This window comes from Amphiura filiformis, chromosome 18 (genome assembly GCF_039555335.1).
Source record: "Amphiura filiformis chromosome 18, Afil_fr2py, whole genome shotgun sequence".
NCBI lineage: Eukaryota > Metazoa > Echinodermata > Ophiuroidea > Amphilepidida > Amphiuridae > Amphiura > Amphiura filiformis.
The window spans coordinates 24,341,355-24,354,847 of record NC_092645.1 but is presented as its reverse complement, the minus strand read 5'-3'; the positions used below and the strand labels follow the sequence as shown (position 1 = coordinate 24,354,847).

The following is a 13,493-nucleotide window of genomic DNA, read 5'->3' as shown; positions in this document are numbered from 1 at the left end:
GCTGATGATGCGTATAATGCTTTTTGTCATAAATTTGCTGATGTTTATAATTTCCATTTTCCAATTAGGTCTAAACGCCTCACTAAATCTAGCCGTCGTCGCATTCCTCGTAAACCTTGGATTACCTCAGCGATTTTAAAATCTATCCTTCGCAAAGAAAAGCTGCATAAGAAGTATGTAAGTCGTCCCACAGATTCTAATAAACTTGCCTATGTGACTTATCGTAATAAACTTACTGCTTTAATCAGAATTTCTAAGCGTCGCTATTATGCTGAGAAACTTGAAGAATCTAAGTTTAATTCAAAGCAAACTTGGAATGTTCTTAATAACATCTTGGGACGACATAGAGGACCTAAAAATATTCCTTCCTTTTTCAAAATTAATGATTCTCATATTTCTGATCCTCAAATTGTTGCTGATAATTTTAATTTTATTTTGTTAATATTGGTCCTGATTTGGCACGTAACATTTCTCATACAGACATTAATTTTCAACATTTTATGAGAGAAATCAGTTCCCCTCTAGTTCTCTCTTTTTCTTACCAACTGACGTGACAGAAGTCCTCTCCATTTGCAAAACTTTAAAGTCTAGTGCTAGTAGTGGATTTGATGACATAAAGCCGGACGTTGTTAAATCAGTTAGTGATTTAATTGCACCCCCTCTTGTTCATATATTTAATTTATCGTTAAGTTCTGGTGTAGTGCCCGATAAGCTCAAGATTGCTAAAGTAGTCCCTATCTTTAAAAGTGGCGAGAATGATATCTTTGGCAATTACAGGCCTATTTCAGTCCTACCTGTTTTTTCTAAAATATTGGAACGTATAATTCATAAAAGACTTTATAGCTTCATTCATCGCTTTGATTTACTTCATAAAAATCAATTTGGTTTCCGTCCTAATTTTTCATCAGAAATGGCCATTCTTCAAGCATATGATAATATTATTTCCGATCTAGATAAGAGAAAGCATACTATTGGGTTATTCTGGACCTCTCGAAGGCTTTTGACACCATAAACCATGATATTCTTCTTTCCAAGCTTTCTAATTACGGTATTCGTGGTATAGCCTTCGAGTGGTTCAGGAGTTATCTCACAAATAGATCTCAATTTGTTACTTATAATCATCATAATTCGTCTTTATTAAATATATGTTGCGGGGTTCCTCAAGGCTCAATTTTAGGGCCTTTACTGTTCATTATTTATATAAATGATTTAATGTCTGCTGGTACACATTCTCGTTTTATTTTATATGCCGATGATACTAATATTTTGGTATCTCACAATGATTTGACTCAATTAATTAATAATGTTAATTTCGATCTTGCGAATATTTCTACTTGGTTCAAGGCGAATAAGTTATCTCTTAATGTTAACAAAAGTAATTATATGATTTTTAAAAATAGGTTCAGTAACCGCAATTATCCAGATATTCATATCACCATTGATAATCACATTATTTCTCGCGTTTCAAGTACAAAATTCTTGGTTTAATTTTGGATGAATGTTTAACTTGGAAAGATCACAATGTCCAAGTTGCAAATATTGTTTCAAAGTATTCTGGCATACTCTTCAGACTAAAGCACGTTTTATACGTGAACATTTTGTTTTCATTATATAATACCTTAGTTCTCCCACATATTCAGTATTGTAGTTTAATTTGGGCCGACCGTAATAATTGCAATTTAGATTTAGTTCATCGCAAACAAAAGCGTATTATGCGTCTCTGTACGAATTCTCATTTTCTTGAACATTTTTCTGATTACTTTGTTACTGTCAATAGAATTCATAATTATGGTACCAGGTCTTCTGAATTGTTTCGCCCTCATAATTTTGTCTCTGATCTTGCCAGAAATACGATCAGAAGACAGGGTCCCATTCTATGGAATGCTATTGAGACATGTACTCGTAATTCCTTATCAGTTAAAAAATTTAAACTAATGTATAAAGTGAATTTACTGTCTAATTATCATTAAGTGGTGATTATTTTATGCTCTGAATATTATTCATGTTATTTAATAGTGTTATCTATATGTAGTCCGCACTTCCAGACATATCTGTCCTTTTCGTGTCATTTGCTCTCTTGTTATGCTGCTTTTGCTTTTCCATTTTGCACGCTTGTTTCGTTCATCCTTATGGACCTAACCAACTGTCTGGGAGTGTGGTTTACTCACGGATCTGCCTTTGTTGCCAACATGTAGCGAATGTCTGTCCCACTTGTAGGTAATGTCTTTGTCTACACATAAATGGTGTCTTTGTCTTTGCACTGTTTTGTATTTTGTTATTACCTTTCAGGGTGGCTAAAGTCTTCTCGAGCTTTGCTCTTTTTTTTTTTGGTCATCCTACCATTATGTATAATATATATTTTCTTTGCGTTGATATGGTAAATAAATAAACTGAAACTGAAACTGAAACTGAAAGCTACTCGTCAACATCTGATTTGTAGTAGCGGAAACTGAGCAGATAAATGAGAATGAACTTTGCTTCCACTGGGATAGAACCACGGATCTCTTGCAATAGAGTAAAACGCACTCTCGCTGCCAATCATAATATTGACATTCACTGATTACACGTTAGGCCTAAAAAATTGTTTGATTGGCGTAATATGAAAAAAGAAATAGGGTCGGTCGGTCGGCATTTTTTTACACATATTTTAAGCTGCAATTTTTTTTTTCTTTCCTTTTTTAATGTTAGGGTTTTTTTAATTTTTTTAAATAATTTGTTTGCAAAAAAGTAAGAACAAAAGTCTGGTGTCGGGCCTATTTTAAGGGTCGATCGAGTTACACCAATCAAACAATTTTTTAGACCTTGGTTTAGAAAGTTAAATAGAAACTGTCTATTCTTAAATAATGTACAACTTTCATTGCGCTTCCACACATTATTGCATATTCTATTACTCTTACGACCCATTATTCAAAATCGCGCACTGTGATTGGTTAAAATGCGTCACGTGCGAGCCCATTATTCTGCAATAATGGGTCAAGCGCCATAACACATTCTACGCACAGCATTACGCTTGGTTACGCGTACGCGCTCCACCTTGAAGTAAGCAACTTCAAATATTTGTGAATGATATTTTCTCTTTAAATCGCAATATTTTCTGGTAATAGAATAGAAATAAAGGGTGCAGCATTATCCTTTACACGCAAATAATGTGTCCTCAGCAGTAAAAACGTTTAAATAATGGGTTCGGCTGCGCCTCACCCAGTATTTACATTTTTACTGCCTCGAACACATTATTTGGGTGTAAAGGATAATGCATTACCCTTTATTTCTTAAATAAGGGCAAACATCATGTGCATTAAGATATTACAATCTACCTAAGAATCTTTTGGAAACCTTATTTGTTTTAAATGCCCGAACGAAACAAAACTAAATAGCCGTTGTTCGGCGGCGAAGCCAGCGTTTTTATGTGGGTGGTGTGTGGGGGTGGGTGTTGCGGGTGTATTTTGGAGGAGCCACATGTTTGTTCTCATTTGTCATTTTCTTCCGTCCTGTTTTTACTCATTTAAATTACATTTTACTCTTAGCCGTCAACATTCTATCCATTAAACACATTCTGGTGACTCTATCGTAGCTACGCTTATGCTGATGTTGTTGACGAATAACACACTTCTCACAAATTTATAACTCACATAAATGGAAGCTGTTTTACTGTTCAAATGCATAAAGTGTCCGTTGTTGCTTGATTTTATCATTAAAATACCCAAACAATTATTACATTCCGATAGTCCAATTCTTGCAAGGATACCGAGTAAAATGATCGGTCCAGATATGTGTGTTTCTCGAATTACAAACGAAAAAAACATGAAGAACTTGGTCATTGAACATTACATACCACCAAGCTCAAACTAATATAATCCTTGGTAACGTAGAGTGTCATTGCAATAAAACGATTCAAATATTGTCTCTTATAACTTGGCCTGGCCAAGTTAAACAAGTGGCAAATTGTGACCTTACCGCTTTTAAACCATGAATTGAAAACTATGAAAGAGTAGCAATATCCAAATTCGCTGTAGTGTTCTGGCGATTGAACTGAATTTATCCATTACATGGCACCTATCGTATTACCTGTTTTGCCGTGGGTAATACTGCATTTTATGTTTGTTCTTCAAGTCATGATAGAAAAAATGTAATTACTTTGTAAAAGTAGGTAAACCTTAAATGGATCTAGGACAGGACCGCAGTATTCATGAAATCTCCTGAAAATTGAATGTACACAATGCACATAATGGACGGGCTATACACTTGTTTCACTCCACCTTAATGCAATTACCATAAAATGGCTCGGTATGAACGGGCAATTTGATGCTTTCATCACCACCAAATTTGTCAGTTTAATGTCCATAGCGAGCTTAAGTATGACCCGACATACTTATATGATAAAAACACAACATTATTTTTGGAAACATGGTTTGATCAATGTGTTATAGCCCGGGTGGGGGCACATCAAAAGATTTTAGTGGGTATGCTCCCCCGTAATTTTGAGGTGGGTCTTTGGGAGCTGACGGCGTACCGGTAAAATGGGGTCTTTTGGAGCTGCAAACCAGGCTGCGAACAAGTAAAATGGGGACTTTTGGAGCTGCGAACAGTCAAAATCAAGGGTCTTTCCTGGCTTTTTGGTTGAAAATCGCCTGAAAAATGTTGGAGTCTTTTAGAGCTGAAATTATCAAAACCAAGGGTCTTTCGGAGCTCTATTTTGGCCAAATATAGGTCTTTCCAGGGGAGCATACCCGTATGGTTATGTGTGTCAAGTGCCCCCCGGGCGTGTTAGTGTCGTGGTATATTAGGAACAAGGGGAAATACGATATGAGCACGTAACCCCCATACCCTGTAAATTTATTAAAATTTACCGTTTAAAAAAATATTGTCTTATTATTGATTTTATACATATTCAGTTTGTGCCCACTCTTAAGTCTCATGTATAATATGAATAGAAAGATTAGATATTTGAGAAAAAATCAACTCCACTAGAAAACAAAGATAAAAAATCACATACATATATAGTACATTTATTATATATGTTCTTGAATAAGCTCTACGTTACTTAAAAATAGCAATCGGTTATAAGGCAAAAAGTTTACATAGTAAATAAATATTAATTTTTGAGATGTCATTTTACATTAAGGACGCACAACTCTCTTCCACCAAGTGATACTGTAATTTATGTGTGTCTTCTTCCGTTGTTTTCTTTCTCTTCCTGATCACTAAATTGTTTTGATATACATTGCTTGTTGTTAACATTGATTAATGTTTTTCATGTTTATTATATTTGACAGTATAATAATAATGATTGCGATTTGTAGTAAAAACGCGGCCTTCGTAAACTACAGTAAAAGGCACTGATATGAAATGCGCCTTTGCACTCACCCTTCTTTACCTCACTCACGCGCGTACTCTACACATAATACGGGTGTACTAACGCATGCTGCAAAGTGACACCAGTAGTTAAAATATTCACATCTCTCACAAATTAAAAATAAAAACCCACTACTCTCAAATAAATTAATTCAGTACACACTAACTGCATTAACACACATCCCTTAATACTTGAAAGAATGGTCGACTGCAGATCCGTCGGACAACGCTTTTTCAATGGGAAATGAACTTTGCTACTTGGATGATGTCACTATGAGGTTAGGGTTAGGTTTAGGGTTAAACGTGTTCCGACGGATCTGCACTCTACCGGTCTCTTACATCTCCATACTCAATCAATCACCCTGCATTCACAAATCGGAACTCCCACGCTTACCCCTGGTATAATACCAGCTCTCTGTTGATCTCACTCATAAGCATACCCATTACCATTAAAGCACACGAAGTCGCCATTGGGCTATTCCATTTAAAATCCACACTACCCCTGTGAAAGATTTTGGAAATATCTACCACAGGGGGAGTATGAATTTCAAATTGCAGCTCTATTTGAATTTCTTACATCCTCTGAGAAAGATTTAACCTGAATCTTCTACAGAGGGAGGGTGAGTTTCAAATGGAGCTGCCTAATGTGCTCGTTCCATTCGAAATTCATATTCCCCCTGTGGCAGATATTTCCAAAATCTTCCACAGGAGTAGTGTGGAATTTAAATGGAATAGCCCATTTAGCGTCGCAATTTGATACAAATGGTGCCAAAGTTGCCCAAATACGCATACCACAAAACCCGCATGGACACATACCCGCATACCAGGAAACATGGAGAAAGCGTCCGCTGTGTATTTTGTTACATCTCTCCTCTATCACCCTCTCTTGCATTCTACCTACCACTATCCCACACTTTCTCCATTCACTCTGTCTTATCTTCTCATACCTCTCTGTCTCACTCACTCCTCAACAACAAAATTACAGTAAGAATATATAGTTTTTATTTATCTTATATGTCGGGTTATATAAAGGTCATGATAACGTTTTAAAACGTTTTGTATGAAAACACACTACAACAATATTTTTAAATGTTTTCAAAAATGTTATTGTAAACTATTTTTGCAAACATTTTTGCCAAATATTGTGTCAATACTTAAATAACATTATGTCAAAATGTTTGAACCCAGCAAACACAGAAATGTTCTTAAAATGTTTTTTTTCAAAACCTTTTAATAACATTTAAATGTCGGGTTATATAAAGGTCATGAAAACGTTTTTAAAACGTTATTGAAAATATTTTGGGCAAACATTTTTCGCAAAATATTTTTTCAACCCCAAAATAACATTCTGTTTAGAATGTTTTGTATTAAGTTTTCAAGAATGTTTTTGGAATGCTATTAAAACGTTTTTATACCCTTTATATAACCCGACATTTAAACGTTTTCTGTAAAACATTTTTGTTTGCTGAGCAGTAGATTATCAAAAAATGTTTTTTAAGGTTATGAAAACGTTTTCTACTCTTAATATACCCTTTGTATAACCCGACATTTAAACGTTTTCTGACAACCTTTTATAACCTTTTGCGAATGATGTCGAAAACGTTTTGTGTTTGCTGGGTTGTCACTTGTTTTCCCTTTAAGAAAAACATGACAGCACAATGGAAATATTCAGAGGCCATCGGTACTTGTCGTGGCACCGATACCGCTATACTACCTCAACCTAGAAGCACAAACCACATTTGTGGCATCGTGTGTCGATTCTTTGCGCCACATGAACTGCTTGTTAAAAAAAAAACCGCGACGCATAAATAGCGTGGTGCGCTCGACAAGTACAAATCGTGCAGCAGCCAACGAAGCATTTACACACGCATTATACTGAAATAACTATTCTTATACCTCCAGTTTCCGAGGTCTATTTACTTCTGAGTTGACTTACTATGTATGACCATACTTAACGTGTACTCTTATGTCTTTGTGCACAAGACAAAATACATTATGCTTATGCTCTTGTGAAACTAATAACTATACGAAAGATCATAAACCGGTGACGGTAAAAGCAATCAACCTCATGGATCGTAAATTTTGACTGAAAGTACAAAAAAGCTCACTCACTATTCACCTTCACCCACAAACACACAAGTATACGTTCACCCATACAATTCCGCAGTTAGATTAACACGGGACGATCATATTAATTTGTTCATGGTATGTTTGTAAATTAGTTCCTTATTGTTATAGAAGGCGTTTTGATGCTCTTTCGCTCTGTCGCTATGTTCAATATTTCTTCAACCCCTTCTATTGTTGTTCCTCTCATCTCTATTGTACTTTTAAGGTGCTAATATTTACATTGTCTGTCACAATCCCTTACATAATGTATTGTCCGCCATTTAATATAAATATTTCAAAAGCCAAACATATTTTTAAGTTCAATAACTTAATCTAAAAAATTCGAAAACCGGGACGTTCTTGTCTGAGTACACGTATTAATAGTCTGGCTAGGAGAAGCCAATTTTCGCATCGTATATGTCTCTTTTTTCTCTTGTCGCCTCCGTTTATATTTAGTAATTTCCGTTGATATGGTATAAATGTACGGATTAAGTGCCGAGTTTAATGGTAAAACAAGAGCTACAAGCCATGCATAGGTTTCGATAGGGACCGCTTCTACTGCCCCACTCTGTATTAAAATACCTAGCATGATAACCGGCATCCAGCAACAAAAATCAGTGAACACAATTAGCGCCATCTTTCCCGCCATCTTCATTTCACGACTGCGGTCAATTTTACGCTGTAATTGTTTAGATGGCAATTTCGTTGCTACTATAGCACCAATGGCGATATAACATACAAGTACAACAACAAATGCTAGAAAGTTTAAGCCTAAATATATGGCGATTGCAAATTGCCAAGTGCTGGCTGTATCTGTCGTTTCAGTGACAAGTTTCACCAATGAAGCACCTGTATCGTCAACATCAGTTTTCACTTCTTTGGTTTGTGTCTTTTTTGTACTGACTAACGGTATTCCAACGCAAACAGTGGCAAGATCATACGCATCAGTATTAGCTACTTGAAGTATTATAGCTACAAGCCCAATGATGGTAACTGCTGCCCAGACTAGCAAACAAGAAACCTTGGCTAGATATGCCGTCATTCGTTTCTTTCCAAATGGAAGTGCAACGCAAAGTAGTCGATCCACACTTATAAGCACGACAAAGAATACAGACGCTTCACTTGAGAACAATGACAAGAAACCAGCAAATATGCACACTCCACTGGATTTCCATACTTCAGCTTCAAGGAAAAACTCTTTGCCAAAATGGACGTCGGCTCCAGCTATGATTAACATGTAGAATCCCATAATGAAGTCCGATATAGCGAGATTTGATATCAAAATAGACTGCGTTGGGTTCCGCACATTCTTCTCCTGCCATCGTAATGTAAAAACATAGAGGTTTCCAGCCATAGCGCTAATGCCAAATATCCACAGCAATGTTTGGAGTGCTCCATTTGGCATGAGTCGTTCGCAGGTATGAAACAATGGCGGAGGGGTTTGTGGACTGCATGCAGCAGGTTTTAAACAACAAAGGCGATAGTCATCAACAAACCTGTTACGAAGAAAACATACACTGAGCTCAAAAAGAAACTTATATTTTTTACAACTTGTGAATCACAAGGTCATATCTTAAAATACTGTCAATCAAAATGAACCAAAATTACACACAGGATTACCTTAATACTCTACTCAAAACACATGTCAGTAACCAAGCAGTTGTCCAACTGACACAACAGCAAAATGCACTGACATGAAACAGCTTCCTGGACTTCCTCCACTTTCACAGCCCAACATTTGGCACCCAGCACAAAAACTCTGTGAGAATGCACACAAGGTCCTTGCACAGATGATAAAACGGTGCTGCTTTCTGCTTTTCATACACTTTTTCATGAAACAGGGCTGGGCTGTGAATGTGGTCCAGGAAGCTGTTCCATGTCAGTGCATTTTGCTGTTGTGTCAGTTGGATAACTGGTTGGTTACTGACATGTGTCAAGAGGAGAGTATTAAAGCAAACCTGTGTGTAATTTTGGTTCAATTTGATGGACAGGATTTCAAGATATGACCTTGTGTAAAATTATAAGTTTCTTTTTGAGCTCAGTTTAGTTTGGTTAAAAGGCAGAGTAACTTACTATGCAATATAACTTCAAATTGTTCTACGTGTACACTAAATTAAATTTGCATCAAGAATTAAAAGTTGTTTTGGTAGTTTGATATCGTATTTGTTTTGACTTCTTCAATAAATCGAAAAGTAGGGTACAATTCTTTAAATGTAAACGGTATTAGTTCATGTTCTTTAACACAACTGATTCAATTAACAATGCTGTGCTCGGTCACATGGAACCATCATGTAAGTACATATGCTGTTTGAAACTTTCACTTTGGTCCATTAAACTGTTAAACAATTGCAATTTAAAAGGAGGTACTTAGAACTTTACACTTACATATCATGAAGAGAGTCAAGCCCTTCAAGGCTCTTTAAAGTGAGTTTTCCTTGGTTTTGATCAGAATCCAATCGCTCTAAGAATCTGCAGATAAATGATTTAACAAAACAGTAAATAACAAAATTAAAATATATATAATAAATATTATAATAAATATGTAAAAAATAAAGAAAGAAAGAAAGAAAGAAAGAAAGAAAAAAAGAAAGAAAGAAAAAAGAAAGAAAGAAAGAAAGAAAGAAAGAAAGAAAGAAAGAAAGAAAGAAAGAAAGAAAGAAAGAAAGAAAGAAAATAAATAAATATTGCAAATATCTCCCTTATTATTATGTAAATTGCTATCCACGGTGTCAAAGGTTAATCTTTCTTTCTGATCTTTTTGGTCTTTACCCAGCAAACACAAAAACGTTTTAAAAACGTTTTAAATAAGTTATAATTTGGCTTTTGGTTTAGGTTATATAAAGGTCATGATAACGTTTTAAAACGTTTTGTATGAAAATACACTACAACAATATTTTTAAATGTGTTCAAAAAATGTTATTGTAAACTATTTTTGCAAAACTTTTTTCCAAATATTGTGTCAATACTTATATCACATTATGTTAAAATATTTGAACCCAGCAAACACAGAAATGTTCTTAAAATGTTTTTTTTTTCAAAACCTTTTAATAACATTTAAATGTCGGGTTATATAAAGGTCATGAAAACGTTTTTTTTTAAAACGTTATTGAAAATATTTTGGTCAAGCATTTTTCGCAAAATATTTTTTCAACCCCAAAATAACATTCTGTTTAGAATGTTTTGTATCAAGTTTTAGGAATGTTATTAAAACGTTTTTTTACCCTATATATAACCCGACATTTCAACGTTTTCTGTAAAACATTTTTGTTTGCTGAGCAGTAGATTATTAAAAATGTTTTTTAAGGTTATGAAAACGTTTTATACTCTTAATATACCCTTTATATAACCCGACATTTAAACGTTTTCTGACAACCTTTTAAAACCTTTTGCGAATGATGTCGAAAACGTTTTGTGTTTGCTGGGTATGGAGTTGGAGATGAATGACAAATCCGCTGGCAGTTCCGATTATTATAATGCATGTGACAGTCTTATTACAACATCATTATTCTTCAGGTTGACCTATAAGTGAGAAATAAAGACCATCTGTCTCATAGTAAATATCTGTGTATACGATACTTACAAAAATGTCAGATTATGCATTCCCCAAAAGGCATATGGCTCAATACTCATCCAGGAGTTATATCGAAGATCTCTGTAAATAAGCATTCAAGAATCATTTGAAGTTGATGGTAAACTGATTTTTAACATTCAGAGCGCTTGCAGAATCAATCATTTGATAACAGGCTAATCGATGGTCAGGAACTAATATATTTTGTTAACGTTAGCGGAAAGGGGGATGCATAACAAGTAAACATGAAGGTCCGGAGAGAGTAAAGAAAGCATCCTACTTTAGAAACCATGGACTCATAGCAACAATAATCTAGGATCGAGCCAGTGGTTAGAGAGGTTTTTTACAGTAGAAGGAGGGTCTGCGTTAGTTTTATTGGACAGGTAGGACAAGATGAAGAAAAACGGCCTAGTAAATAGAAGGCGGCTGTGCAAAGTATTGTAGTACACGAATCTATTGTATTGGTATATTAACGGCTGTTTCGTATTTGAATAATATGTAAATACTACAATAATACTAGCCTGTAGAAAGTTTTAACAAGTCAGACACTGAGCATGCGTGAGAATCGCTTTTCTGCCTCAATGAACTCAACTTTTAACGGCGACAAAATACCAAACAAATGGTAAGGCCATGGTTTATTAACCCCTGCCCTTCGTTAGACAAGGGTTATAACAACAAGGTTTGTATATTTAAACAAATAAGCTATATTTTCTGATCGATGAAACTGAATACATTTGTATTAATATAAATAATCAGTAATCGCATATTGAACTTGACTCAATTACAAAGCTAAATCGACCCAAAAGTAAAAGGAACTGATAAAAGATACAACTTACAGCATGGACAGCGTGGATAATCCGATAAATGCATATGATCGAAATGCCACTATATTATTCTCCTTCAAACGCCTGGAATATAAAATCATAATAACATTTGAATATGATAGCTAAAACGTTTTGGATATTTTTTATTTAATTTTAAGTGCTCTGTTCAAATTCAAAACCAGTTTTCAGTTTCAATCAATATTGTTAAAAATTAATATAATATCACTATTTTAATAAAAAACAGAAGTGATTCCACAAAGTGTTAATTAACTAACCTCAACTTAACTTTGGATAAGTATACATTGTAAGCAGTATTAAATTACGGATATGTTACAGAAAAAAGCTCTCCCCACGCAGTGATCCGATATAATCACGAAGTAAAGTTCATAATACATTGTCATTGATTTTTTCTCAAGATCTCGAACACGAAGATTAAGAATAGAACAATGTCAACTAAGTCTTACCTATGGCCAAGATAAGTTAAATCGTTTGTAATATGTCGAACTCTTTACGGCGATTACTTACAATATGAGTAAATGTGATAAGTCGGCAAATGCCCCAGGGTCGATAGTCTCTATCTTGTTTCTACTCAATTCTCTGTAAGAAAAAGTAAATAGCGAGGAGGAGTTTTAAGGGTTTTAAGTTGAATTTATACTACATTGATGAGCGATTGGTTTTTAGCGAACTATATATATATAGCGAATGATTTGGCGTTCAAAAAACGCGATTTATGTTATTTTTTTTAATGCCATCGCTCGTCGCTCACGATGGAGTATTAATTCAGGTTATTTTGTGTGATGGCTATATACAATACCTTACGGCAATGTAAACGATAAATATTTTATTGCATAAGATAAACTTCGAAAAAAAAGGAACAACTTAAAGAAAGGTCAGAAGTTGGTGCATTGCCTCATTTTTTTTGACAACTTCAGAGAAATTTAATATTAGAAGTTTCGATTTATATACTGATTAATTCGCTCAATTTGCCCTTTGCTTGCCCATCTAACCATAGTATTATATATTGAAAGCGTCCAATGCTGTTCCACTCGTATCTGTGATAAAGCAACCCTTGTCAATAGTGCAGTGTTAATTGTGTGAAGAAAAAAATGGAACAAGACGTCTTCTAATCATGAATTCGATTTTCTAAGCATATTAAAGAAGACCATGATGGCCACCTACAATTGGCCAACGTATATCGGTAAACTATTCCTGATCCAGACTGTGATGGTCATTTTAGAATGAATAGGGTTATGTGCCTATTTAGAGCTACGTCCCGCATGCGTAATTTCTTTCTGCAACCATAATGGGCCGCAATGCGATAACACATAGTACATACATGTAATTATAGGCATATGAGGCTAGATATAACACGACTTTATTACCATTAATATTTCCTCTTACTTAACAAAATAAAAAGAAATCGATAGAATTCAAATTCTACAACGGTTTACCTGGGGTTCGAACCCACAATCTATGTACCCATAGTCTAATGCCTACACGACTGTCCTATGATTCGTTGTGCCAGAAAGGTGTTTGTTTATGATATTGATTACGGAATAAAGTGAACACACACACTATATAATCCTAACCCTATCCCTAATCCCTAACTCTAACCCATACCCTTACCCTTACCCTAACACTAA

At 34.9% G+C, this 13,493-nt stretch overlaps 1 protein-coding gene across 1 annotated transcript in view; it reads right to left on the bottom strand.

Moving 5' to 3' along the window:
* Positions 1-6,976: 6,976 nt before the first annotated feature.
* The window catches only part of LOC140140027 (uncharacterized), a 186,269-nt gene continuing 179,752 nt past the window's right edge, over positions 6,977-13,493 (bottom strand). The window contains exons 14-18 of the mRNA XM_072161839.1: positions 12,376-12,447; positions 11,863-11,934; positions 11,039-11,110; positions 9,844-9,927; positions 6,977-8,954 (exon numbers count right to left, since the gene is read on the bottom strand). Coding sequence (XP_072017940.1) covers positions 7,787-8,954; positions 9,844-9,927; positions 11,039-11,110; positions 11,863-11,934; positions 12,376-12,447 — 1,468 coding nt within the window. The 3' untranslated portion in view covers positions 6,977-7,786. The remainder of the gene's footprint in view (positions 8,955-9,843; positions 9,928-11,038; positions 11,111-11,862; positions 11,935-12,375; positions 12,448-13,493) is intronic.